Source organism: Lissotriton helveticus, chromosome 4_1, assembly GCF_964261635.1.
Source record: "Lissotriton helveticus chromosome 4_1, aLisHel1.1, whole genome shotgun sequence".
In the NCBI taxonomy this organism is placed as follows: Eukaryota; Metazoa; Chordata; class Amphibia; order Caudata; family Salamandridae; genus Lissotriton; species Lissotriton helveticus.
The window spans coordinates 544,804,084-544,829,014 of record NC_136063.1 but is presented as its reverse complement, the minus strand read 5'-3'; the positions used below and the strand labels follow the sequence as shown (position 1 = coordinate 544,829,014).

General features: G+C 44.0%; 1 protein-coding gene across 1 annotated transcript in view; it reads right to left on the bottom strand.

The window, feature by feature from the left end:
- The window catches only part of JPH1 (junctophilin 1), a 550,873-nt gene that overhangs the window by 422,745 nt on the left and 103,197 nt on the right, over window positions 1–24,931 (bottom strand). The window contains exon 2 of the mRNA XM_078687132.1: window positions 14,680–15,433. Coding sequence (XP_078543258.1) covers window positions 14,680–15,433 — 754 coding nt within the window. The remainder of the gene's footprint in view (window positions 1–14,679; window positions 15,434–24,931) is intronic.

Genomic DNA, 24,931 nt, shown 5'->3' with positions numbered 1-24,931 from the left:
GCTAATATCCCACATATTAAATCCCTCATGGCATCTTCTATGATATCATTGATATTATCACTGCAACATTTACTGCTAAAAGCTCTGAGTAATAATTATTGGATTCTGCAGTGCAAATAGACTACTGAAGAAGCCAGGATGCTTAAAAACAATGCCGTATAGTCAAATGAAAAAAGAAAATGGACTTTTTAAATATATTTTGAACCATATGTGATTCTTTAAAAACTATTATGGTATTATGAAGGCCTGCTGTCTTCTATACGATTATTATTAGAGAAACAATGGTTCATTGGGGCAGTTAGTTTTTATCTATGTATCTAAAAAGCAAGGCTTTTCGCAAAAAAATACTATTTTGTATATTTACATTTAGAGCCTGAATGCAACAATTTAGTTAGAAAGGAAAGTACAATGAAGGACAACAAATAATGATTTTATGCAATTTGTTTATTCATTGCAACACCTGTTATATCTCTCCTGTGGGGTTTGGCACAACCATCGATTCAGTAAGGGAGAGGGTTTTTGTACAGACTCTATGCATGAAGTGGAGAGTGTATAGGGACTTAATAGGATTTAGGTGGAGTGGTTTACTTAGTCCGGCCGGGAAGTCGCTCCGACGGCTGGGAACTGAATCAATTTTGAAGGCTATGAGCGGAAGGGGTTGTTTTAACCCCGGAAGTTAAAGGCGTGTGCACCCTTAGGGAACATCTTCTCATTCATTACAGACTAAGAGATTTAATCAGCAACTTTAACGCTTTATGCATAGGGTCCCTAATTTCATACGTCGACCGACTACTTAAGTGAACTAGCCCTCCCTGCTGTTTCTAGGCTTGCCACATTTCTTAGTAATAGGGTCTCATTTCTGCCTCTCTCGCCATAGGCACTTAAAATACCTTGGCCCATAATTCAGAGATTAAGTTTGTTTCAGCTCACTAACCGCTATATACGAACATAGAGCTGACCGTGGCGTAGGTGTCCTTAATTCCCATCAATATGTATCCCACCTAACAGTATATCTTTCTCTTAATTCCATACTGTTTCTTAAATCATTAGGCTTTTCAACCACGGGTGCACTCTACACATGAGAGAATTCCACACCCCATCTACCCGATTGGAAAGACTGCTGCTCTGGCCCTTCTTGAGTAAGTGGTGTACAACTTTGAAATGTTGATATTGAAGTTCCCCGGCTTTATTAATTAACCCAGTCCATCCTCCAACTATTGCATCCTCGCCTGGGACTAACAAGATTGTGTCTCCTTCGCACCAGGGATCCAATTGCCCCACTTTGTATATTAGTAGTGATTCCATATGTACACATAGATGTGTGACACTCATTGAAATTAACATCTACTTGGCAAGTAGACTAAACGTAGATAAACTTTAAAAGAAACTTTAAAAACATCAATAATGAAACCTTCCCTCAGGCCCTAAAACAAAAACAATGGACAGAATGTAGTGACCCCAATTTGGTGGCCATTGAATATTCTAACTGGCTGGGTGCAACAGTTGACTCTCTTTTCCCATCTAAAGAAAGTTATGTAGGTAGAATAAAACCTACCTCCCCCTGGTTCGCAGAAAAACTCAAGCAATCCAGTCGCCACCAAGACCGCATCTGGCGTAAACAGTATGACATATCGGAAAAAATTAAGTATAAAGCTGAGCTGGCAGAATATAAATTAGCCATTAGAGCAGAAAAACAGCCTTTTATACCCAGATGACATCATCTCTCAAGTCTTCTAGAGATCTCTTCAGACTGATTGATATTTTATCAAACCCCTTCACCCCAGAGCATCATGAGAGCTCAGAGGCTTCCTGTGAGGGTATGGCTAATTATCTTCACTCTAAAATTGTTAAATGGAGAATCTTAATGCCATGGCCCCCAACGAGGACCAAAATACTAATCCCTCAGCTAATAACTTTCCCCATTTTACGGAAAAGGACCACTGCCTTACGGCCTTCCTTCCCCTTTCAAATGAACAGACCGAACATCTTCTAGAAGGGATTAAATCTGGCTCCCCTTTAGAGGCGTGTTCCCCCAAGTTGATGAGGTTGGGCAGGGAGATTGTGGTTCCCCAGCTAACAGAGAGTCTTAACTTCGCCATCAATTCAGGATGTTATCAACTTATTTGGAAAACAGCGGCCATTAAGCCTCTACTAAAAAAAGTAAATCTTGTTCCTACAGACTTTAAAAATTATCAACCGATTTCTTTACTCCCAGTACCGGCTAAAATTATGGAGAAACATCTTAACTCACAACTGAGTGCATACTTGGAGCTACATCGTGTACTGGATCCTTCTCAGTATGGATTCAGAAGCTGCCATGGTGCGGAAACTGCTTTAATAACTGCTGTAAATAATATACGCATCTCGGTGGATGCAGGGCAAACCGTGCTGTTGCACTCATTGGACTTGTCCTCAGCATTTGATACCATCTCTCCTAATAAGTTGATCAACCGGCTACAAAAAATAGGGGTCTCAGGATGTGCAGTGAAGCTGCTGGCTTCCTTCTTAACTGACGGATCACAAAAAGTTAAGATGGACCAATTCTATTCAGAACAGATTCTAAATAGTTGTGGAATCCCTCAAGGATCCGCCTTTGAGCCCCACACTTATTTAATATATATGTTTCTCCACTGTCAAAATTGGTCAGATCTTTTGGGCTGGAAGTAATATCCTATGCAGATGACACATAGTTAATTGTGTCCATCACACAAGACAGACGCCTCAGCTGCCAATTTTAATAACTGTATGAAGTTGGTGGCTTTCTGGATGAGAGAAAACTACCTTCAGTTAAACAACCACAAGACGGAGGATTTTGTGTTTGGTAATCATCACCCTGAATGGACCCATTCATGGTGGCCATAAACATTGAGATCATGTCCCTCCGGTTGAATCTGCAAGAAACCTTGGTGTCATAGTTGACCCCAGTCGATCTTTCAACCTCCAGGTTAATAGGACGGTGTCGCCTGGCTTTTGGGTCATAAGGGCCCTCAGAAAGATATTCCGATTTCTTTGCCTTGGCGCTCAGAAGCAAGCTGCTGTATCATTAATTCTATCAAAGATGGATTATTGCAATCCCTTCTGTTAGAATCCAACAGGACTTTCATTAATAGACTCCAGCTGGTACAGAATGCGACAGGAAGACTGGTATTAGATATTCCAAAATACCATTCAATCTCGGCAGCCATCAAGAAATTGCACTGGCTCTCAGCAGATAAAAGAATTCGATTTAAAGCCTTGTTTATTGTGCACAAGCCACTACACAATTCAGGACCAGAGGGAATTAGGCGCATCTTTCACCGGTATGTCCCTATCAGACAATTGCGATCAGCCAATAAAAATCTGCTGGTTGTTCTGAGATAAAGAAGGTCACAATGGGGAGGAAGAACCTTCTCGGTCGCAGCAGCCAAGATTTGGAACACTCTTCCTTTATCTATATCCGGCATAGAATCACATCTTCCTTTTCACAAGGCCTTGAAGACCTGGCTTTTTGCCTTCAAAATCTGATCTTTCTAACTCTGCTCCTACCAGTTAGGTGTAACCGCTTGTTGCGCTTGACGCCTTAAGGTACTTGTTCGCGCCACATAAATTGTTTATTCATTCATTCATTCAAAATAACTGAGTAGGCACCTCGGGTCCTTCTGTCTGACCCCTCTCTCTTTCTCTTTCTTTTTTCCAGATATACTCCGCTACTTTTTGGTGATTAAGACAGAGGTGTTTGTCCCATCCTCGACTTCCGCTCTCTCAATTTCTCCCTCAAAAAGAAGTTCAAGATGCTCACTCTAGCTCAGATACTGTCTGCCCTGTACCTGGGAGACTGGATAATACCGTTGGACTTGCAGGACGCTTATTTTCAGATCCCCGTCCTGCCTGCCCACAGACGTTACCTGCAGTTCATGGTGGGTCACAAGCATTTGCAGTTTGCTGTGCCCCCCTTTGGTCATATCAGCGCCCCTTCGGTGTTGAGCTCATCTGCGGAGATCAAGGGTGCTGCCGCCCACTGCCAGCCCTAGCACATACAGATCCCACAAAGTGTGGGAATAGGGTCCAAAAGGCACGCAGTAGATCACAGTGCTAGGCTGATGAAAAAAAAAAATCTTTGCGAAGTTATCAAGCCTCCTGGATTCCGAAACCAGCAGTGTGTAGTGGGAAGTGGAAGATTGGACTACAAAGCTCTCTGGGGTGGGGTATTCGGAGAGGAAGTTTGGGTCTCCAGGTGCAGGGCGGTGGTGGCTGGCAATCGTCCTGTTCACAGGAGCCCCTGTGCTTGGCTTGAATCCATGCGCCAAAAAGGAAGTCAGTAAGTGCCTCATTAAAAGGAAGAAGCAGCTCTGATCTGGAAACTCCTGTCTATACACTCCAATCAAGACTTTTGTCTTGAATGCCACCGAGGGCAAGCTGAGGTCCAGGAACCCAGCTGCCTTTCTCAACACTACTGCGAAGCTCCCTCCTCAATAGCCAAAATAGAGGGAGAAAGCATATCAGTGTCTGGGGAGGTGTCCAGTCCACTGGCTTCACCCAAATCCTCACACCATTCTAAAGTGTTATAAGGTGGGTATTCTTCAGGGTCCAGGGACCCCTCCCATTTCTCCCCGAGTCCAAGTCCATAAGAATAGGTCTCAGACTCTGGCATGGAGGGCATGGCTCCAGTTGGCACCGGAGTCAGCGGCAGGCGATGCCCGTCCGGCTCTGTATTGAGGATGTAAGGAGGATGGTGCCCTCAGTGGGTGCTGGCGGCTCCAAGAGCGTCGGTCTTGGGACCGGTGCCGAGGAAGGTCAAGATGGCACAACCGGCACTGATCCAGATCCATATGTAGATCTCTGGGGCCTGACTGGTACCAGAGCGGCAGGTGTAAATCTAGTGGGAACCCTTCCCAAACCCACGGGCCCAAAGATACACCGGTGGACCGGCCACCCAAATATGAGGTGCACAACCTCATAAAATTCTATCAGTTGGGCAGGGGTCGCTCCAGCTCCTGGAAATCTTGGGAGGTGACGAGTCGGCCCAGGCACTGGCTCAACCGCAGAGCCAGACCTAAAGTAACGATCCCTTGTCTCCTCGGCCAACGGACCAAGTGAAGTGGAAGCACGCTTCAATTACTTTTTTTGTAGCGGGACTTACCAGAATAGACTGACGGCTGAGTGTGACAAGGATCTCAGATTTCACAACCACACCCTGGACCTTCCTCTCAATCTGGATCCTCGCACGTCAAGCCACCAGGAGCTTGAGGGATGGCTCCATGAAGGTATTCCAGTGCATGGCGCTGCAATCGGAGCTGGCCTTCGGGCACCAGAGGCAAACAAGGTACGGGTTCATCACCGACATTGAACAGTGACAAGCACTGCAGGGATTGAAGTCGGCCTGCTAGGATGACATTCCTGTCACAGCAGGAGGAACAAACATCCAAAAATGTTGGGAAAAAAGCTAACTAAGCAATAGCTCTTCCCGGATCTGCACTGACTGGCGCATAAAGAAAAGAACTATCGTCAGCGCTTGCGACGCCCATTTAGGTACCGTGTACATCACTTCCAGCATGGAGAATGCCAACGACATCACACGGAGCCAAATGACACCACCTACCAGCGTTTAGGAGTACTTCTCAAGAAAAATTTACAGATTCATTTAGACTACTGGGGATAATTCAAAGGTATGAAATCTATGGCTAGAAGTCTCTTTCAGATTCCTGGTTCTCCAGATGACCACAGTGTTAGTCTGTACAGTGGTTGCTATTGCTTACTCCACAGTAGCCAGGGAAATGGACATTACATGCCCCTCTACATCTGGGGTCTGGAATTTTAGACAAGAGCATGTCACAAAGCCACCCAAGGGAGTTATTATTTTACACCTGAACATGATTTACGGAAAATGAATCATCAGGTGGAGGCACAGGTACAGATCTTAAGGTTTTAAGATTTATATTATTTAACTGGGGTTGCGAATTCTCCTCACGCAAATCCTACATCTGTTCTTCAAAAAACTGGGACCTCGCCAAGGAGAGTGTCCACCTGCGTACATCCAGGAAAGGACAACGAAGAACAGAGAACATGTTGCTTTTTAACTTCATGCAGTCATCTTCATTTTTTGGTTCTCAGAATGGTAACGGTTTCGTGTTTGGTAAGGACCAGTTTCTCTCACTAAACTGGGCAAATAAAATTCGACATGCAGAGATTGATGCTAAAGTAAGGACTTACCATCCCACCACAAGGGGGAAGATACCCTTCTCTAATTTGAAATACGTATTAAATATGAGTTCAATGCCTAAGCATATACTTGAAGTAAACAATATGGTCAATGAACAAAATCTAGACCTAATGATACTTAAGGAGACTTAGCCCCAGCTGCATTTAATTACAGACATTGAATCTGCTCTTCCTACCGACAATAACAAACAATGCATATATATAGCCCTACAAGTTATGTTGCGTTTATTTATTAATAGAGTGCACTAAAGACAGACATCCTGGCACAGAGGGGTAAAATAATATGCTTCTAGTCAGAAAAGGAGAGGTTGACCTTATTGATTAGAAAACCAGGATTTTAATATGTAAGCTTGGCTAATTTGCATTCTGCACAAAGGGAAGTTTGGAGACTTTAGAGACCCTCCTATAGAGAGGGACTTGCCTTCCACGGGTCGCAGCACTTTGCAGTTTTTATGCATGGGACACGATAGGTATGTCCGTACTAGGCGACTTGATGTGAAACGGATCACTGAAATCCTTCCAAGACCTACAAGCAGGATTTAACATACGCTATAGCTAGTTCTTCCGATATCTTCAACTCCAACACTCACTCACTTCCTACATACAGCCTGTGCGGTTCATTCCTGAATTTTCCTCTTTGGAAGCGAAACTTACTTACTAATATTCCTGAACACACGCTATCGAAAATATATCGAATGTTACTTCACAACATGCTGGACTGCATGGCAGGGGTGATGGTGGCATGGGACGGGACATGGGCGTACTTAATGACGAGGACTGGACTAAGGTGGTGGCTGCCTCCAGAAAGGCAGTGATAGCTTCCCAGTTCCGACTGTTTCGGTGGATGCTTCTCCACCCCATTTACCTCACCGGTGTTAGGTTGTTCCGGCTGGGTTTGATTGCTTCAGGTGCATGCCTTAGATGTGATAGCCCAGTCAGAGATTTGGTTCATACTCTTCCTTTACCTTTATTCGGATAATACATTATCCATAAAAGTGTGCACATAATTACATACATGGTCAAATGCAAGGATCACCAGTTAAAAACAACGACAATATATACATAGGGCATTCTATATTTACTACAATACTGACATATAAAGGATAATTCACATAATTACAAAATAGCAGATAGGTTTTAAAGTGCCAATGTGCAAAAGTGCAAAAAAATCCTAAAGTGCCAGTGTGCAAAAAGTGCAAAGGGACCTCCTTCCGATCTTATTAAAATGGCATGGCAATATATACATAAAGCATAACTAACGACATTATATTAAACACCAATTTTCTAAAGTGCATACAGCATACATCCAAATTATGGGATTGTCTTAGTAAAGTGCATCGTAAAATAGCAGCCAGAAATCAAGAAGTTAATTGATATCTATGTCTCTATAATACTACAGTACTGGCAAGAGAAAAGAGTGTTCATATATTTACAAATAGCAGCATCAGTTTATAATGTGCAAATGTGCAAAGAAACATCCTCCCAGTCTGTTAGAAAGACATCATTCATATTTAAAATTTACAGTACGTTAAGGATAACCTTAAGTTGGTTTATCAGCAGGGCGACAGATAAAAACATTTATAAATGGTTTACTTTGGATAAAAATCATGTAAATCCCAAACGGATATAGGGCCGTCTCTTTTTTGGGGTGGGTAAGCTCGTAAAAGGGGGACTATGTTCCTATCTCTAAATTTTACTAGGACAAGATCCCCACTAATATCTTTAGTTTGAGACCCTAGCCAGCCTATCCTTCTAACATTCAGGATACCTCCGTCATGATCATGTGCAAGTGGTCTGTTTTTGGAAAGCCAGAATATGACTTTATTTAAAAGTTCCTGACGGCTTTCAAATTTCCCACGACAAGGTGCAGGTGTTCCTGATAAAACGAGAACAAATGGGCCAGCTTCAGGGGCAAGTGTATCGATTCTAAACTACTTGGGGTTGGGTCATCTCTGGCGGCAATATGCCTATTAAACCCTGGTTTAGGAACAGCTTTGGGTGTGGTAGGTTTTTTATGGAGCTGTGGGGAAGTTTGGGAGTATTTAGTTTGATTAGTAGTCAAATAAACTTTATTTGAGGTGGACAAATAAGAGCCATTGGGTGTTGCCTTCTTGAGGGTAGAAGGGGAATTAATGGTAGCATTTATCTCTTTTGTTTTGGGGATAGCCATAAGGGGTCTTTCCCCGTTAGATGGATCGTTATTAGGTGGTTTAAGATTGGCTAGAACAATTCTCTCAATCCCCGTTATCCTATCACCCAGGGCGTTGATTTTTCCTACCAATGGTGATATGATAGACTTAAATAATAACTATCTGGGACAGTAAAAGTACTTGGTCTACATAAGTCCCATTCTCTACCGTAATTAAGGGGGGGTTGGTGACTGGCGCTATAGGACCATCGCACGATTTTGGTGTGTTTAAATGATTCCCACTTCCAATAATTTCACCATGGTTCCTTTTTTCATTTCTTCCCTGAGGCGAGGCAACATCTTGGGTATTGTCTATTAGAGATGGTAGTAGTAGGTCGCATGGTTTCCTAGTTGGGGAAGAACTGCTAGTGGATTTAACATGGAATGGGGATGCCACTAGGGCGTACTTAGTGCCACATAGAGAATTCATTTCCTCCCAAAAAGATAAATTCTGTGATCTAACAAGGTTCAGTGGGGAAGATTGCCTAATGTCTATCAATGGTAGCGGCTCATTAGCTTCTTCACAAAGAGTGGGCAGTGGTCCATTAGTCACCGTGAAGTTTAGGGTCCCCTGTCCTGGGTCAAGCGCATGAGATGATTTCTTATTAGTCCGCTTAAATGACATAGTGCAACCTGCGAAGGAAACAGTCACACTAAACAATAATTAATAGGAATATATATCAAACAAAGTACTTCCACAGGTTGCTTCGCCAAGGGGGGTGGCCCGTCCCGTCCTCCTCGGACCTTTGAGGGCCTTAGAGGGCCCGCCCTTTGCCCGGGCTTCACTCGGCGTCCCGCGAAGCGAAGCAGAGCGCTGTTTGTAGGCGCCTCCTGGCGCTTGCGGTGCGTGGCAAATCAGCGCCGCCGCTGAGGCAGCCGGGAGTTGCAGTCCCGGGGCGGCGGCGCTGTCTCAACACTGAAGTGACTCCTGGCGGTGGCGGCAGCGGAAGAGGACTCCCCTCGTCCCCCCAGCACAGGTAAGTGATGGCCCCCCCTGCTCCGCCAAGCAGAGCGCTGTTTGTAGGCGCCTCCTGGCGCTTGCGGTGCGTGGCAAATCAGCGCCGCCGCTGAGGCAGCCGGGAGTTGCAGTCCCGGGGCGGCGGCGCTGTCTCAACACTGAAGTGACTCCTGGCGGTGGCAGCAGCGGAAGAGGACTCCCGTCGTCCCCCCAGCACAGGTAAGTGATGGCCCCCCCTGCTCCGCCAAGCAGAGCGCTGTTTGTAGGTGCCTCCTGGCGCTTGCGGTGCGTGGCAAATCAGCGCCGCCGCTGAGGCAGCCGGGAGTTGCAGTCCCGGGGCGGCGGCGCTGTCTCAACACTGAAGTGACTGCTGGCGGTGGCGGCAGCGGATGAGGACTCCCCTCGTCCCCCCAGCACAGGTAAGTGATGGTTCATACATTCTGGCACTGCCCAACACTCTCTCCCTTCTGGAATGGGGTGCTAGGGACTTTAGAGCAGGTTCTGGGATGGAGGATACCCTGATACCCCAAAATAACACTTCTCTACATAACAGGCGATGTAGAATGGAACAGGTATCAGAGGGCACTGCTGTGATTGGGCCTAGTAGCAGCCAAAACGGACATAGAACAGGCGTGGAAGGCTACAGCTGCTCAGTCTGTTAAACGATTGACCAAAAATAAGAATCACTGCATGGAACTGGATTGTCCGATATACCTGTCAAGAGGATGCCCTCAGAAACACCATAAAATCTGGGAGGGATGGGCACACCTCAGGGGTATTACTTTAGAACCCTGCCTGCCCCGGCAATGGTCTATAGCCAAAGAACAAATCCCTTTTAGCAGTGGAGTCAACTGAATATGGGGGAGATGGACCACGTGTCCACCAACACGAAGTGCTGATGAACCAACTCTTTGCGCTACAGTGACCTCCAGCGACAACCAGCAACTCAGAAGCTGCACTTTGCACTATAGCATTAACAGTTTCGGTGACAGTCAACGTGAATCTCTAGCAGCCACTGTCCACGACGACTTATAGGATTTTCGTGCTACAGAAAAAAAAACTGCCTGCGACGCCCGGTCTGCTCTTTGTGCTACAGTGACTATCCTCTGCAATGCTTGCCCTGCTCCTTGCAGCCCCCTCCACCACGAACTGAACTCTTCGCACTGGACTTCAGAAGGGAACTCTTTCAGTGAGACTACACTGGTCCCTGTATCAGGGCCTGCACATCAGGCTGATCACGATGATTTTGTAACTTTCACCGTGACTCGCACGACCAGATAACAGCGAGTAGCGATTTGTGCTTTTTGGCACTATCCTCACCTAAATCTTTTAAATTGCATATTTCTGGTTCTACTAATTGGCTTTTTGTTGTTTTGGTGTTAAATAATGTATTACATTTTACTCTATTGTTCTAAATTGGTGGGAGATTTTTCTTATGCTGCGTTTTCATTCTATTACTGTTTGTGTGCGGCATGAATACTTTACACGTTGCCTCTAAGTAACGCCTGATTGCTTTGGCAAAGCTATCAGATGATTAAGTAAAGGTTACTTTGGAGTTTGCATGTATTTCACCAAAACAAGAAATGTGGTTGCTGCTTTAGTAGGGTTTCCCCACTCTCAACCAGTAAGCTCAGTTTCATACATAATGGTAGAGTTTTTCAGAGGAGCCACAGTAAAGGAAAGGGGAAAAAACATTTATAAAGAATCTTTAAGGGTCACAGAGATCACCCTACGCGTCTTTAAGGGCTGTAGAGTTAATTGCTTGTCCTATCTTTCTTTCCTCAAAAGCAAGGATTTTGTGTGTGGCTGTTCTCCACTGGGAGTATATTTCTCCTTTGGTGAACTTTTATCTGTTCTATCTATTGTTTGAGATCCTTATACTGTTAGAACTTCATAATTCAGAGACATGGGGGAATTAAACCAGTGCACAGTGTTACGAAGATATTTGATTATTTTGCGTGTTCAAACAAATTATCACATCACAAAACCCATACATCAGACGGGTCATGTATTTGGTGGTCTTTTCTCTAAACCTCAATCCTCATTAATATAGAAGAATTGTGTTCTTTATCCTTGAGAGATTATACTGCTCTTCTTTTTTCCATCTTTAGCTACTCAAAAAAATATTAACTGTTTAGATCAGTTTTTAAAAAGATGAAAAAATAAAGCGATGGCGTGTTTTTATTAAAAAAAGCTATTTGCTGCCAGCGTCTCTCACTATCGAGACAGAATTTTCATACCTCTAATAATATGAAAGCTACCTTTGAGGTCTTCAATGAGCTCAACAACTGTGGGCTCTTTTACCAAAATGATTTCTCCTATGTTCTTCCCAATTAGATATTTTCAAATCTAAAATTAAAAACATTAGACATTCTATTACAGTCACGAAGAACATAATCTGCTGAACAGTATCATTTTTAGTTGATGTTTACAAAAGTTTCTAGTTTCTACCTAGCACTGTAATGAAGGTATTTTCTGCCTAAACTCAATCAAAATCTATTCACCTTTTGAACCATGCCCTTCTATACTCCTTCAAGATGTTGTATAGGTGGTGGCCCCATCATGTTGTCACAATTTTGATTGCTCTCTTGCCACAATGGATGTGCCCTTTTTGTATTAAACTGAAAAAGCCTAATAGGTAATGTGAAAAGGTAACCCCTGTTCTCTGGGATGAATACTCAGGTATTTGCTCTGAGGTGTGTTACGGGTCATCCATTCTGCATAATCTAGCACTACCGGACTCCATTAAGGTGATCTCCACAGTCAGCAGAATGAGCAGTTACTGTTGGGAATTGAGTCACTGCAGACCAGGGAGTTGGGGATCCATCTGTATTATATCCATGAACTTGAAACAAGTCACTTTTTATTCCCCCATAGATCTGGGATTTGATTATGTAGAGCGCTCCGCTGCCTTTTTGCTAGGTTCACGCTATAGAAATACCATATGGATACATAGATCTGCACGGGCCTAAAGATCTGCCAAGGCGGGACTTCAGACAAGGACCATACAGCAATATCAGCACTTCACAAAATCTGGGAAAGTGACCGGGTTCCACCAAAGGCTGAGGTGCATCAGCTGGGACAACACAAATGCGGTGGGTGCAATTCACTATTTTATAAGGGGATGGGCTTACAGCCAGGTCCCTCCAATGCCAGCTGCACTCACTGAAAAAGGCGGAAAAGATGAGGGTCTTCTATTGTCAGATGGGCTGGAGACTGGAATAAAGTTCAGAGTCTTCCTAATTCCTCTGTAGGCAAGTAGGGTTTTGGGAAGAGTGGAGGACTAGGAATCAAGGGAAACAGATGGGCTAGAGATGTGAACATCCTCTTACTGACTATCTGCATTTTAAAGTATTTAAAGCGCATATCTACCAGATAATGGCTGTCCAAGAGCTGTACAGAGACAAACTACTGACAAGTCTTGAAATTAGGAAAGTTGGAAAAATAGCACACATTTCTGAACTGGAAGTCAGTCACATCTTTCAAGAGGGAAGCCACTGATTGGCAAGGAAGTAGTCTGAGACAAGAGTATTCGGCAACATTTTCGTAAGACGTTTACCCTACTAGAAATAAGTTTCATAATCCAATCATGAAATTATTAAAGGTTCTATAACAGTTCTTCTAACTGAGTCTGAAAGAGAGAAACAAATTTCGTAAGTATTTTGAAGATGGACAAACAGGTGGCAGCTGACGAGAGAAAGAAAGCTTATGACTGAAAACAATCCCGACGTTATTTTTCAGAGTGGAATGTAGCAGCGTGGAGACAAACTCAGCATGACACCAAGCATTGGCTGAGTCAGAAGCTTACCCACCGAAAATCTGAACCACAGTTTTGTCCCCATATAGTTTTCAAAAGTTGATGCATATACAGCCAGCAACTGCTGACATGCAACATCATAAACGCTCCTGGGTAGAAAATACCATCAGAGAGATATACCATAATTTTATTACTCAATCCATCGTAGGTTCTAGTCGCAGGAGCAATTGCCTCAGGAAACTGGGTAGCCAGAGTCTTCAGCGGGATTGAGGACTAATGAGACTCTATAGGACACCAGGGCTTGCATTGAAGTAAGTACTATGGATATTGCAATTCTTTTTCTGGTGACAATTAGACCCTTTCTCACTTTATGAATGGAAATAGACTAAGAAGGGTTTGAAAGAACCATTAAAAGACTGAAGCTCCAGCTCAAAGCCTCAGTTCAAATATACTGATTATACAACTACCAAAAACCATAAACACCGTTATCAAATGAGAAAAGCCTTTGTAGTGCTCCTTCAAAGGGACATTCTGATTTCAGGTATTAAATGCCAATTTCATTGCTACCTTTTCTTGCTAAGATACTGCATAAACAAACAACTTTGTTGTTTATACACCCTAATGATTATTTCTGTTAAAACATAGGTTCTGTTGTTTAGAGGACCTCTCTAGTTTAGATTGGGCATGGTACGCTACTCAATCTCCCTCCCAGAGCTAGTGGAGGTGGCCTTAAATTTTGGTTTAATCTTTGATTCCTCTGTAGTTCCACAGGTCAGTAAAGTTTGTTCTAATCAGAACACTTAGGAAACGACTTACTTTCTGTTGAGCCAGACAGTTATTTTGTGGTAAATGGACTACACCCCTACGGCTCCCTAAATATTTTTTGAATAGACTACAGCTGGTTTAAAACTATCACCACCACTTTTTGCCTGAAGTAAATCAGAAAAAATAACCATTCAGTTTCCTGTAGCCATGCAAATACTGTTTAAAAATTGGTCTGGGACATCATTCAGGGTGCACAAAGGCCAAAGTATCTTCAAATAAACTCCAGGTATTATCCTCCTTTAAATATTCTCCAATCGGCATCTCAAGGGTAGTTAATTAGTTTGTTAACCCTCAGATTAGGACTTAATACTACAGCAGGCACTCTTTCTCTTACCTGGTAGCCTCTAACTAAAACAAGCTTTCCCATAATCGTAGTCTTATCGATAACCTTCTTGAATTTTTCATGCTGCTTTAAAAATTGTTCAGCTTACAATGTAATAGGTTTTTTGATTTAGCAATAGGACACCATTTCGTAACCACCACTTTACAAATGTCACGGTCAATCAATCATTTACTGGAGCCGGTCACCAGCAGAATTACATAATCTGGATTGAATTATCTGGGGGTGATCTTTAAAATAAGGGTTTCCACAATTGTAATCAGTAAATTAAATGTTTAAGGCTCCAGAAACCCACACATTTTAGGTAGAATGTTATCACAGTGTGCGGTGAATTAGTTTAAATGAACAGAAAAAACAGCACAAAGATCTAATGTACAGGATATGCGACGTGCATGCACAATAACAGTTCCTACCTTGATACTGCTATTTCTACCTTTGTTCTTGACACAGCACCTGCCCGTTGTGCTCCCTCTATTGCTCGATCAACTTTCTCCTTAGTTTTTGTGTTCTTTATTGGAATAAGTTGCTTTCGTATTCCACGGACCAAAACATTATTTTTATACTTTCCTTCTTCCTTAGTCCCATCTGGAAACAACGTACATCCATATCCATGCCTTTTATTATTCAACCATTCTCCTTCATATTTCATACCATTGGAGCGCTCACTAATGCCAAATCCATTGCGCTTATCATTCTTCCACTCTCCCATGTAGGTTTCCGTTGTGGTGGCATCAACGTGGTCTTCTACTGGACAATAATCAAAATCACCATCACCAAAACTGATCGTAGAGTTAGCATCACTAGAACTTATCCTACTCATTGTTGCTTCACTTCTGACAGAACTGCGTTTGCTGGAGATTGAGGTCTTAGATTCAGATTTTTTTAGTTTTATACTACCAAGAAAGGAACCTCTTCTGAACAGACCTTTTTTCTTACCATCCAATGATTCAGTGTCGCTATGAAAATTCAGTACGAAACCACCTCTTGTACCTGCTGGACTGTCTCCAGAGATATCATGTAGAACTGTGCCATTGCTTTGCTCACTACGAAGTGATGCAAGAGAAGTTCTTAGAGGTGAACGAATCACGGTAGCCATACCGTATGGCACACTTTGGCGAACACCATATCCATGGCGCATTCCTCCCATCCACTGTCCTTGGTATGTACCTGTACAAAAATAGCAAAAGAAAAAGCAAAAGTACAGAACGTAAGTTTAACAGGATGATGAAATAATAACTGGGTAAACAGCACTTGCAAATAAAATTACCGGCACGTGGCTGAGGTAGAAGCAGGTGTTAAAATACTTTTAAAAACTGATATTCATATAAATCTCCAGATCTCAATTCCTCGTCGCATAAAGAAACTATGTGACTGAAATTTGTAGTTCACAATGGCAAAAATGCTGTTTGCAATGCACTAAACCCATTTTAGTAGTCTAAGTTTTCTCATTCCTTAATAGGGTTTGAAAATGAAAAAGGAATCAATATTTGAAGGGGTGTCTTTCATTCATTCCTTCCAAATAGCCATTCCAATCAATCTCTTTCAATGGTTAAGGACCAATATAATGGTTACAAACCACTGAAAAAGTTACTAACTTCCTCACCCCCCAAGTTGGGGTGGTAAGTGGAAGCCCACTCTAAAAAGGGAAGAGGTCCCATTGGGGCCTTTTCAGTTTCTGAATTTAAACAAATGTTGTTTGGGAGGTAACTAGGGGACCACTGTCTACTTTCAAACCAACTCTGAGGAAGTTGACAGCGCAGTCTAATGGAAGTATAAGTGGTCAAAGTCTTTCTATCAAGAATTACAAATTTTAATATGTTATGATCAGCTAACTATAAAACATGTTAAGATGGTCAGAACATGTACTGAGTTTGAGAAGCCTTCTTCAGAATGGCATTAATCTGCGAAAATAATCTTGTATTTCTATTGCTTTGTCAGTCTTTCTGCATCTGTACATCAAAATGTGCACTGATAACATGGTATCATCAAATATGGATGTAGTTTTCTTATTAATTTGAAATCTCTTTTAACCTCAATATGGTTGCTAAGTTTCATGACTCAAGTAGGCCTAGAAGACATTTGGTTTGAGGTAGAAACATTTGCACATTTTCTGTGTATCGTAGCAAAGTGTAGCCTTGTTTTCAATATCGGGAACCAGAAGAGCGAATTCAAGAAATAATGAAGTCAGCATTGCATTCATGTGCTGTATCTTTTGCTTCAAAGAAGTCTCACATTTTCTCCATAAGAAGATCCTGCCACCTGTTCATTAGATAAAGGTTGCTGGAAGTAACAACTTTCTGTCAAACTGTTGTACCCCACAGACTTGTTTGGAGAGAAAAATGTATAAAAAGCATTTCATTTTGTGTGAATGGTTTCAACTTGTCTTTTTTTGTGCGAGTGCTCTGGTCAATTGAAATGACAATTGTCTCTTTGTTATTTGTGGTGCTGCTCACTATTTTTACATTAAACACGTTGGACATTTGGCGACATGTTTTGTTTTATCTTACCAAAACTCACTGTTTCAATAGCAGAAAAGGGAAACTTCAAAACCATTTTTAAACAAAATTCCCTTGATATCAAAAAGTTTGGAACTGAGGAGGAGCCAAGCTGGCTACCAAGATGGCCGCTTAGGCTCCCGGCTCCGTATACCTCCTCATCCTGCTACAAGATCCTTCTAGATATCCTGTGCCTATGCAACGCTCCCGTATAGACGAATCAAAACTACGCCGTATCGTGATATCCCGAAAGTTCTATCACCATCGAGAACGGAGAAACGTCGTCCTGAAGTTTGCGGCCTACATCGGCCATGAAGCCGGGACCTCGAGTGGAAATCTAGCCGGCACCTAATTAAATAACATCGGACACAGGAGTTTTGGAGGGGCCGGTCCACCGGAATGGAAGTGAAGTTTTTTATCCGATCTTCACATTGAACACTCGAACAGATTGGCGTGGTGCAGGAACGCCCCACAGACACTGCGGACGCAAGTTGGGTATTACCTAACGGAGCCAGTGCCGTGAATGGCTTTGAAATAGTCGGAAGGGCGACTTATCCTGTACGCGATCGGAGCGGGTGTCCCCATCTTTAACTCTAGTCGATCGGTCCCTATGGGCCCGAGGGACTGACCATGGTGGAAATGTATGACATGACGCCCAATATCGACCAGCGTAAGATTCGAACCCAACCCTCTAAGGGGTCCATGGAACGTCGTACGGATATCTTGGGACGACACATCCTAACCAAGGGGTTTTCAACATCGGACCAGTCCGTCACCAACGAAGGGGAACAATCAGTATCGGCCAGGAGTGAACTCACGCTCGCAACTCTAATGGCGGCTGTCGGTGGTCTTCGCCTTTCCCTGGACCGAAGAGTCCAAGCACTGGAACTTAAACTGGATGCCGTTATTTTTGAGATGGGGCGTGTGAATGAGACCTGTGTTCACTTTCGTCACAGTGTGAAAGTTACAGCGTCCACAGCAACTGGTTTACTCGACGCCAACAACCCTGTGCAGCGAGTGGGGAGTGAGACTCTGATCCGCAAATCAGCTAACGGCGATGTGTTGGATGTCCCTGTTGTGCTGGCATGTTCAGTATTGCAATTGATGGAGAGAAAATCATGCCGTAAAACACATCTGAGGGCTTATACAATGACTCAGGACTGGCTTGACAAGGTACCCCTCTTGCTCTATTCGAACTCAGTTAAATGTGACCGGCAACAATGTCTGAAGTTCCTGACAGAGCGGATGGGACCCAATATTAATGTGATTCACTGTTCCGTGATGTTTCCGGCTCGCTCCTGTGTTCAGCACTCTTCCATAATGGCGACTGTTTGGGTGAAGTACACTTGTGTACCTGATCGAACTGGCCAGGGCCGAGACCGGATTATTCTTCGGGACTTTTGTTCGAGTTGTGGCTTTGTGAGACTCACTTTATAATGTTGATACTGGGAGGCGATGTAGGCGAGTAATGACTCCCCCGATCTTAGCTCGATTGTGTAACTGTTGAATATCCTTACTTAGGGGGAGGCTTAGAGTTAGTGGGAGGGGAGAGGCCGGGAGCCTGTACGAAGGCCCTCCTCCACTCCTTTCAAGGGGATTAGTTTAGATGGGGCGACAGGCACACTGCTAGTTGGGGTTTGGCGTAAGCTGCATGCAGGGGTGCAGGGTGGGGGGGTGGGTTGTTCAAGCGCTTCGCGTTTTGTTTTTGGTTTATTCTATTCTCCGTTTCTTATATTTTTAATTATCCCGATTCCTCCTTTTTCAGTATTATGGTGCTAATGCGTGGATTACTGTTTGATCTGGTGTATCTTCTGAATACAAGGGCTGCAATGTATCCTGTTCATGATATAAGTATAAATTGATTTTGTGATCGGTGGGGCCAAGTGCCCGCACCCTACGATAGAGCGAACCCCGTTAATTTCATAATCCTGATTGATTAGGAGTGTTGAGTTCCGATATCCTGTGTCTTATGCCGCTACTATCCTGACTTTTCTATGATTCGATATTTGTATGTATGTAATCGCATTGTACCTGATACGTTTTCATTGTTATTACCTTTTTAAAATCAATAAAAAGATTTATAAAAAAAAAAGTTTAGAACTAGATAAATAAAAACAATACAAAACTGGTATAGTTCAGAGGATGTTAACTCCTTTCTGTCCTCTAGTGCCACCCAAAACCATCTGACTCCTTCTGCTAACCTTTGTGAGGAGCTCTCCAACTTCTTTTTTAATAAAATCAAAATGATTTACAACCAGTTTCCAACTCAGAGGCGCTGCTAACCAGTTCTTATTCTGTCTAATTTTAAACAGATCTACCTGTTGGACTTATTCCTTATACTGTCCAATTGTAAGTCTGGGCTGCCTCTTGTCCAATATCCTCTGGGCATTTTTAAATTGGTCTCTCCAGCTGTCAATCCAATTCTGAACAAGCAGATTAATTCCCCCTTGTAGTCTGCTGTAGTGCTGTGGTGCTGTGGAGCAGTCCCTCTTGCGCGCCTTGCTGAAGAAACCCAATGCGGACCTCAAGGTGCTCAGTTAGACCCATTTCTCTCTTACCTGCAGCAGCTAAAATGTTGGAGAAACTAGTCAATAATCAACTCTTACATTTTTTTGGGACTTTAACCACCTTTTACAAAATACGCATTCTGCTTTTCGTGTAGGTTACAGCACTCAGTACGTTCTCCTGGAGGTGTCGGGATTCCTAATAGACAATCTTGACTAGAATGCTATGGCAATGGTAGTCTCTTTTGATTTATCATCAGTGTTCGATACAGTCTCTCACTCTATTGTCTTTAATGGGCTGAGGAGTGTTCGAGTCAAAGGTCAGGCATGGCCCTGCCTTAAATCTTGCCTGGAAAGGCAGGACACAAGCAGCATTTCTTTCCCCTTCCACTTCAATCACTAAACCACTTGACTGTGGGGTGTCTCGGGGCTCTGTCTTGATCCCAGTACTTTTTAATGTCTTTTTGGCCCCTCTTGCTAGCCTTGTGGAAGCCAGGGGTCTGCGGGTGATTTCCTAGGCAAGGCACACCACCAACCAAGCTCCATCTACGCACACCACAAGCCAAGAGCCATCCATGCACACCATCAGCACACCACCAGCCAAGCGACAGTCCACTCACACTGCCAGCCAAGCACCATCCTTGCACACCGCTAGTAAAGCACCATCCATGCACACCACAGCCAAGCGTCTTCCACGCACACTGCCAGGCAAGCACCATCCACGCACACCACCAGTCAAGCAACAGTCCATGCACACTACCAGCCAAGTGCCATAAATGCAGATCGTTAGCCTAGCGACAGTCCACGCACACTGCCAGACAAGCGCTAGTCCACACACACTGCCAGCTAAGCGCAAGTCAACACATACTGCCAGCAAAATGTAGGTTCACACACAGCCAGCCAATTTTCCAGTGAATTGAGTGAAGACAGTTTGGGTTTCATGATGAAATAGACACCAGAAGAGACATGAAGACATCAAACAGGAGCAAACTATGTAATGCAATCTATATTGGTAAATTCTAACTATATGCACTCTAAAAACTATCATGATCATTCAGGAATGTTAGATATCAAACCTTTGAAGTGTCTACACAGCTCACATTAACAATGGAACCATTAAACAATGTACTGGAAGAACAACAATATTTGTGGACTTTCCTGAAATTTTTGTTTTTATCCAGTAGCTTATTACCTTGTGGGGCTTGTCCCAACAGATGTCATACAGTGAGGTCACAAATTGTAGCAGGGTTGTCATTAGATCAAAGTTATGATAAATGTTTCTCTAATTATGCCAGGCTTTATAATAGGTCAGGATCTGGATTCTAAAACTGCTCATTCATACTACCTTCGTGGTTATCCCATACTCTTAATAAAACAGGGATACTTAATTTTCAGAGACTGGGCATAAGTAGAGGCCTCTTAAGAACAGATTCATTTTAGGCCAGCTTTCTGACAATGTTAGGGCTGCGATTATGTCAGCGTTTTGTTATGCCAGAGTTCAGGTTACAGTAGAGTTTAGAATATCCCTGCTCTAATTGCACCACTGTTCTGATCGTCTAAAGCAATTGAATGCAGTACTTACTCAAGTGCAAGAGGTTTTATGGCAAGCGTGATGAGTGCATACGTGGTATTGGAAACTATATACTGAGTAACTGAGAAAATTTAACAATTTTAATAATGTAATCTGTACTATTCTTTAAAAGAAAATGTTGATCATACCTGCAGAGACATTTATTGATGGTCAAAAGGGACCCAGAATTAGGTAAAAGAAATCAATTTCACAGCAGAAAACATTTCCAAGAAGGAAAACATGGTAGCTGATAACTGAGAGAGAAGCTGAGTAACTGGATGTGTTCATCCAATTGAGTTCAGGAGAATGAAGGGTGATTATCTTGTCAGAGAATAGACGTTTGACATGCAGGAAGTGAATTAAAGCATCTGATGAGTATTTGGAGAAAGTGAAAGTCAATTTGTAAAAGATATAAAACAATATGGAGTTGTCAAGAGTATAACCATGTTCACAATGGAGGTTGGTGTCGAAACAAGGTATAATACGAAAAGAGATATTTGCTCCAACTGGTCCTGCTAGAGCCTGGGCTTTCAATAGGACTTATGATAGACACCTAAAATGTAATTATGCAAAGGCAAGATAAGGATATCAGTAGTTTTTTTATAGATAATTATATTGATATGGTGCCATGTGAAAAACGTGATGAAGTGAAAAAAAACAAGGACTAAGCCAATACTTTTATAGAGGTCCTTATGGGTATGTTGCAGACATAAGTCATGGGTATGAAATGACCTATTAAAGGTGTGAGGAGAGAGAGGTCCAGAATTGTGGTCACTGATTACACAAACAAGTAATTGGAGGTGTTCACTACAGAAGTACTCTTTTTTTCTTTTCTTTTTTTTTTTAATAGTCTTCTTAAGAGCGGTCGCAATGAAAACCATATAACACACTCCAATTTCTTAGAGATGGTTTTCTTTCCGATAATGGTTAAATTATTACATATTACATTACCTCAAAAGAGCAATGGGATGCTAAAATGGGCAACATGACGATTGGACAAAATGTACACGGGGCATTAAGCAAACGGTTGGAATGTCACAAGTCACCTGTTGAACTAGTGTAAGAATACTGCATTACAATGTATAGCGTGACAGAAGTGTGTCCATTTGATATAATTAGTGAACAAAAACTGATAGCATATTGTATGCATCATGGATGCATGTAAATATCCAAGTTCGTATGGAATTACAAGATGTGGGTGACAAGATTATGATATATTATACTCACCATCATTTCCACTTGTTGCTGTTTGCACAATAACTCTTTTAAAGTGTTTACCGATTTTTAATTTGTGTGTGTAATTGGGGGCTCTTTTGCATCCAAGTACGGGGAGTAAAAGGAGCTACTTGAGTCACAAATCGCCAAAAGGCTTTGAGGCATATTCATTTCAGTGTTTTATTCAGGTTTTCCTGGTGTATCTCACGATGGTTTGACTCTGTATCGCATTCTGTTCGGTTGACTCAGTGTCCTCGCCAACTCACCTACCAATTTTCCCTCTTTTTAGCGGGCGCGGCCTGAAGCCATTTTCTCCATGGGCAGGTATGGATAAATAATCATTTAAAAACCTCACAAGATGAACTGTGAGAATAAAGATTTTATGGAAAGCTTTAATTTTGTTTGCATTTCGCCAGAGATGGCGAAAGCCAGAACACACAAATGTAAGTTTACTTCATTTTGTGGTGTCCTGCTGGACACCTTCGAGTGTTTCATCCTGTAAAATAATTTAAAAACAGAGATATTTGCTCCAGGTGGTGCTAACCCACTAACACCCACCCATCACAGGTGTCACCGATCAGGTGACCCTGCTAAAAAAAGGAGCGGGCACAGAGCGTGCAACTCCCAGTGGCTGACCGATGCAACTGCAAGCAAGGGTTTTGCTTAACATGCCCCAGTGGTGAACAGACGTTACAGCAAGCAAGGAAAATGGGCATGCCATACTCCAGAAGAGGGCGCCCTAAAGAAGTCCCAAGAGCGCAAAGTCCGAGGTGAGTGAGGCATGCACCCACAGGCTTGTCAGTACAGGCAAACGCCCAGTAGAGAGAGACCGCCCCAAAGAGAGGAAGCAATGCCGAAGACAGCGTAGTGTCCTCCCTTACACTGCCTCAGGATCGAGTCGCCAGTGGCCGCAGATAGGCAACAGGAGAGTCGCACACTCCACATGGCAAGCTGCCACCGCAACTTGTGATCGATGACAGGCGACACGTGGCCGGACACCACATTTAAACCACAAGCATGGAGCACGTCACTCGAAGTGACCAACCCAGCCAAGCATGCCTAAACAGAGGCAGGAACAAGCACCACGACGGCGCAGCCTCGAGGTGCAAGCACAACGCCCTCGAGTGAGGAGCAGAGGAGCATCGCAAAACCCCTGAGGAGAGGAAGGGGCTTGAAAGAGGTCCTCAAGGAGAAGAAGCAAGTACTACCAACTTGACAGACCTGAGACAGGTCAGCAACAAAGTAAAGATTGTCCCAAGAAAACGGACACGGCCAGCGAGATGTCCATGTGGCAGGACCCCACATCTGAGGGACGAACCTGGTCGGAAGAAGTAGAAGAGTATTGCATGACGCCACTGCGTGAAGAAAGGAAGAAGAGTGGCACTACGCACAGGGCATACAACCACTACAGTCAACCAATCAATCAATCAATCAATCATTTGTAGAGCATTGAGCGGGGGGTGCAGCTTCTGCTTGAACAGCCTAGTCTTGAGAAATCTCCTGAAGGTCGGCAGGTCCTGGGTCTGTCGCAGCTGTGTGGGGAGGGTGTTCCATGTTTTGGCAGCGAGGTAGGAGAAGGATCTGCTGCCGGCGGAGGTCCTGTGAATGCGTGGGACGGAGGCGAGGGCAAGGTTGGCAGAGCGAAGCTGGTGGTTCGGGGTGTAGAAGGTGAGACACTTGTTGAGGTATGCTGGTCCGGCGTTGTGTAGTGCTTTGTGAGCGTGGGTAAGGAGCTTGAAGGGGATCCTCTTCTTGAATGGGAGCCAGTGCAGGTCTGTTAGGTGGCCAGTGATGTGGGTGTGTCGGGGTATGTGGAGGATGAGGACTGCAGAGCCGCTTTGTATGCATTGGAGCCTCTTCTGGAGTTTGATTGTGGTCCCTGTGTAGAGGGCATTGCCGTAGTCCAGTCTGCTGCTGACGAGGGCCTGTGTGACCGTCCTTCTGGTTCCTGTGGGGATCCATCTGTAGATCTTGCCGAGCATGCGGAGGGTGTTGAAGCAGGAGTAGGAGATGGCATTGACTTGCTGGGTCATTGAGTGCGATGAGTCCAGGATGAACCCCAGGTTGCGTGCCTGGTCGGTGGGTGTGGGTGCGGCTCCCAGGGTGGCTGGCTACCAGGTGTCATCCCAGGCGGAGGGAGTGGATCCGAGGATGAGGACCTCTGTCTTGTCCAAGTTAAGTTTCTGGCGGCTGGTCTGCATCCAGCTCGCGACGGCCTTCATTCCTTCGTGGAGGTTGGTTTTGGTGGTGGCGGGGTTGTTGGTGAGTGAAAGGATCAGTTGAGTATCGTCGGCGTAGGAGACAATGTTGAGGTTGTGCAAGCGGACGATGTTGGCAAGCAGTGCCATGTAGACATTGAAGAGGGTAGGGCTGAGGGATGATCCTTGGAGCACGCTGCAGATGATCTTGAGGATACAGGCGCGCAATACGGAAACGAGAAAAGCAACATGACAGAGGACTCATGCCAGCACTGGAGAAGGTGGTCATCAGCACAAGCCAGCCACCGCGGTGTAGAGACATCCCTGGAGACAGCTTTGCGGGAGGACCAACCATCAGCCGCTAGCAAGCGCGATCTGCGTCCAGGCCCAACACTTCACAGTTTGACCATCATCTCACCTGTCAACGGCTGCTTGGCATCGATAGCACCACACCTAGCAAGTGAACCTGCTGGAAGACAACTGCAAGTGGCCACAAAGTCCCTTCAGTCCTCCTCAATCCACAAGATCACCTTCAGCAAGAGATCACCACCTGTTGTCCAACCAAAACAAATATTATCATGTCCATCAACACCAAGAACATCAAAGGCGCATCGTACCACCAGAGCGGATCCAACCACTCGAGACAGCCGGAGTGCAACGAGGCATTTCTGGTGCTGTGGGAC